The sequence below is a fragment of the Cyphomyrmex costatus genome, unplaced genomic scaffold (genome assembly GCF_001594065.2).
Source record: "Cyphomyrmex costatus isolate MS0001 unplaced genomic scaffold, Ccosl1.0 C2344887, whole genome shotgun sequence".
Lineage (NCBI taxonomy): Eukaryota > Metazoa > Arthropoda > Insecta > Hymenoptera > Formicidae > Cyphomyrmex > Cyphomyrmex costatus.
In genome coordinates this window covers 1-2,770 of record NW_017274839.1, presented here as the reverse complement: position 1 = coordinate 2,770, position 2,770 = coordinate 1, and the positions used below count along the sequence as shown (strand labels likewise).

Below are 2,770 nucleotides of genomic sequence, written 5' to 3'. Positions count from 1 at the left end.
GCGGCGAGGGAGGAACGAATGGTGTCCCAGCGATCGAGAAGGTCAGCCGGGAGTACGTCGTCCCAGCTTGCTTTGAGCAACCAGAGTTGCTGAAGGAAGATCTTCGCGACAACTGTAACTGGAGTACTCCACCCCAGCGGATCGAACAATCTCGCGATGGTTGAAAGGATCGACCGTTTGGTAGTTTTCTCGAAATGCGGCAGGGTTACGTTAAATTGAAAGGTGTCAGAGGACGGACTCCAACTGATGCCGAGGATTTTAAGATGTTCATCCGATTGAAGCATCTTATCGCAAGCTAGGCCGTGATCCGCGCCAGCTATATCGCTGAGGAGTTGGGCCGAGTTGCTCGCCCATTTTCTCAGTTCGAATTGGCCGCGACGAAGCAACGCGCATACCTGCCTGCGCACCTCACGAAGAAGAGGAATGTCGTCCGCTCCGAAAAGAACGTCATCGACGTATGTGTTTTGCTGCAGCACGGCAGCAACGAGTGGAAAGGGACTACCCTCATCGTGAGCTAGTTGACGAATGACGCGTAGCGCCAAAAACGGTGCACAAGCTGTACCGTATGTGACGGTCGTGAGCTGATAAGCTCGAGCGGGCTCTGAAGAAGAGCCGCTCCATAGAATTCGCTGGTAATCGATGTCACGCGGGTCCACGTTGATTTGACGATACATTTTTGTTATATCGGCGGCATAAACGTACCGGAATTGTCGCCATCGGAGAAGTACAGCCGACAAGTCCGCTTGTAGCTTTGGCCCGGTGAGCAAATGTTGATTTAAAGAAGTCGAGTTTGTCGTCAGACTCGACGCGTTAAAGACGACTCGCAACCGCGTCGTCACGCTGCTGTCGCGAATGACAGGGTGATGAGGGATATACACTTCCTGCGAGGTGATTTGATCGCCCCTCACCTCCTGCATATGTCCCAAAGTTTTGTACTCGCTCATAAATTCGGTGTATGCCTCGCGAAGCGCGGAATTAAGACGGAAGCGGCGATGCAAACCTCGCAAGAAGCGCTCAGCCGTGCAGCGCGACTCGCCGATGTCGATCGGCGGACCGCGCCTGAAAGGCAAGCGCACTATGTATCGGCCGTCAGCACCGCGCGAATGCGCGGACACGAAATGCTCTTCGCATTGCTGCTCTTCAGGGCTGAAGAGAGCTTGTCGAGGAGCCTCCTCGATTTCCCAGAATCGTCTTAGCTCCTGATCTAGGGCGTCCGAACTCACGCAATGCTGAACGGCGATCGCTCGCGATTGAATCGACATCTCGGACGTGGGCCCCGACAGAACCCAGCCAAAAATGGTTTGCTGCGCAATTGGCTGCCCAGGGGCGCCCTTACGAACGCCGCCAAGCAGCAACTCACTATATAAGTCGGCTCCGATAAGGATCTCGATCGGCTCAGCGCTTATCGGATTCGGATCGGCGAGACTCAGCTCGCCCAGATAGCTCCAATCATAGCTCGAATTGGCCTTGTAAGGCGAATATTTAGTAAGAGATCTGAGAATCGACGCGGTTGTTGTCAGCACCGGAGCAGCCCGATTGATCGGAGCGATCTCAAGCTGAGCGGCGTACTGACAAGTACCGGCGTCGGTTCCGCCGACGGCGGAAATAGAAAGCGGTTGACGAATGCGACGCATTCTGAGAGCTTGTGCGAGTCGCTCCGTGATCAAGGTGACCTCCGAGCCTTGATCGAGGAGCGCTCGCACTGTGAGAGTCCGACCCGACGGTGCACCGACAGTGACGCGGGCCGTCGCGAGCAACACTTGCGGACGCGCGGCAATGGTCAACGAGGAGCACAATGCCGCGACCGAAGTGGCCACGATAGAGCTCGACAATACACTCGACGAGGTCTCGTTATTGAGAGCGACAGCGGATGCAGTCGAGGAAGAGGCCGAGTCAACGTGCAGCATCGAGTGATGCTTGCTTTGGCAAGTTCTGCACGAGTATTGACTAGGACACGCCTGAACAGCGTGCTTGGCGCTCAAGCAATTGACGCATCGCTTCGCTTTCACAATGACGTCGAGCCGTTGACTCGGAGTCTTCCGCAAAAACTGCGAACATTTGTTAATGAAATGCGCTGCGTGACAGAGTGGGCACGATAAACCCGAGGCAGTGGCGTTCGCACTGGTCACTTTAGGCGCGCGCGGGGATTTCGAAGCGTTGGCCGGAGAGATTTCCTCCAAGGCACGAATGCGCGTGTCGAGAAATTTGTCGAGAGCCTCATACGAAGGAATGTTCGAATTGTCACCGGTTTTTAGCTTCCATGCTTTCCGAGTAGCGTGGTCAAGTTTTTGCGCGACGCTAAAAACTAAGATATCGTTCAACATTTGTTCGGGAGTTCGATCCAAATTTTTTAAAGAAGCGATAGCGCGATTCGCTTTATCGCGGAGTGCGCTAAGCTCTACAGCGGATTCGCGAGCGACCGTCGGCAGAGAGTACAGCGCGGATACGTGCACGTCGACGAGCCGTCGCTTATAATCGAACCGTGAACTTAATGTTTTCCACGCGATATCAAAATTATCTGCGGTAATGGGAATAGATTTTATAACGTCGAACGCACGACCGGTGAGACTCGAAGCCAAGAAATGCATCCGCGAAAACGCAGTTAACTCGTTATTTTGAATTATGAGAGACGAGAAGCGATCGCGGAAGCTCTCCCATTCCTCGACATTCCCCGAAAACGGCGGTAATTTGATCGGCGGCAAATGATGCAATGAAAAGGACGATGGTTCCGCGGTACTTATCGTTGACTGCGACAAGCTCGTCCTTGTGG

General features: G+C 54.0%; 1 protein-coding gene across 1 annotated transcript; it reads right to left on the bottom strand.

The window, feature by feature from the left end:
• Positions 1–56: 56 nt before the first annotated feature.
• On the bottom strand, positions 57–2,324 carry LOC108782642 (uncharacterized; the record flags this gene model as incomplete). Its single annotated transcript, XM_018550952.1, has 1 exon — positions 57–2,324. A coding segment is annotated over exon 1 (2,268 nt), but the record flags the coding sequence as incomplete, so codon positions are not given.
• Between the last annotated feature and the right edge of the window lie 446 nt (positions 2,325–2,770).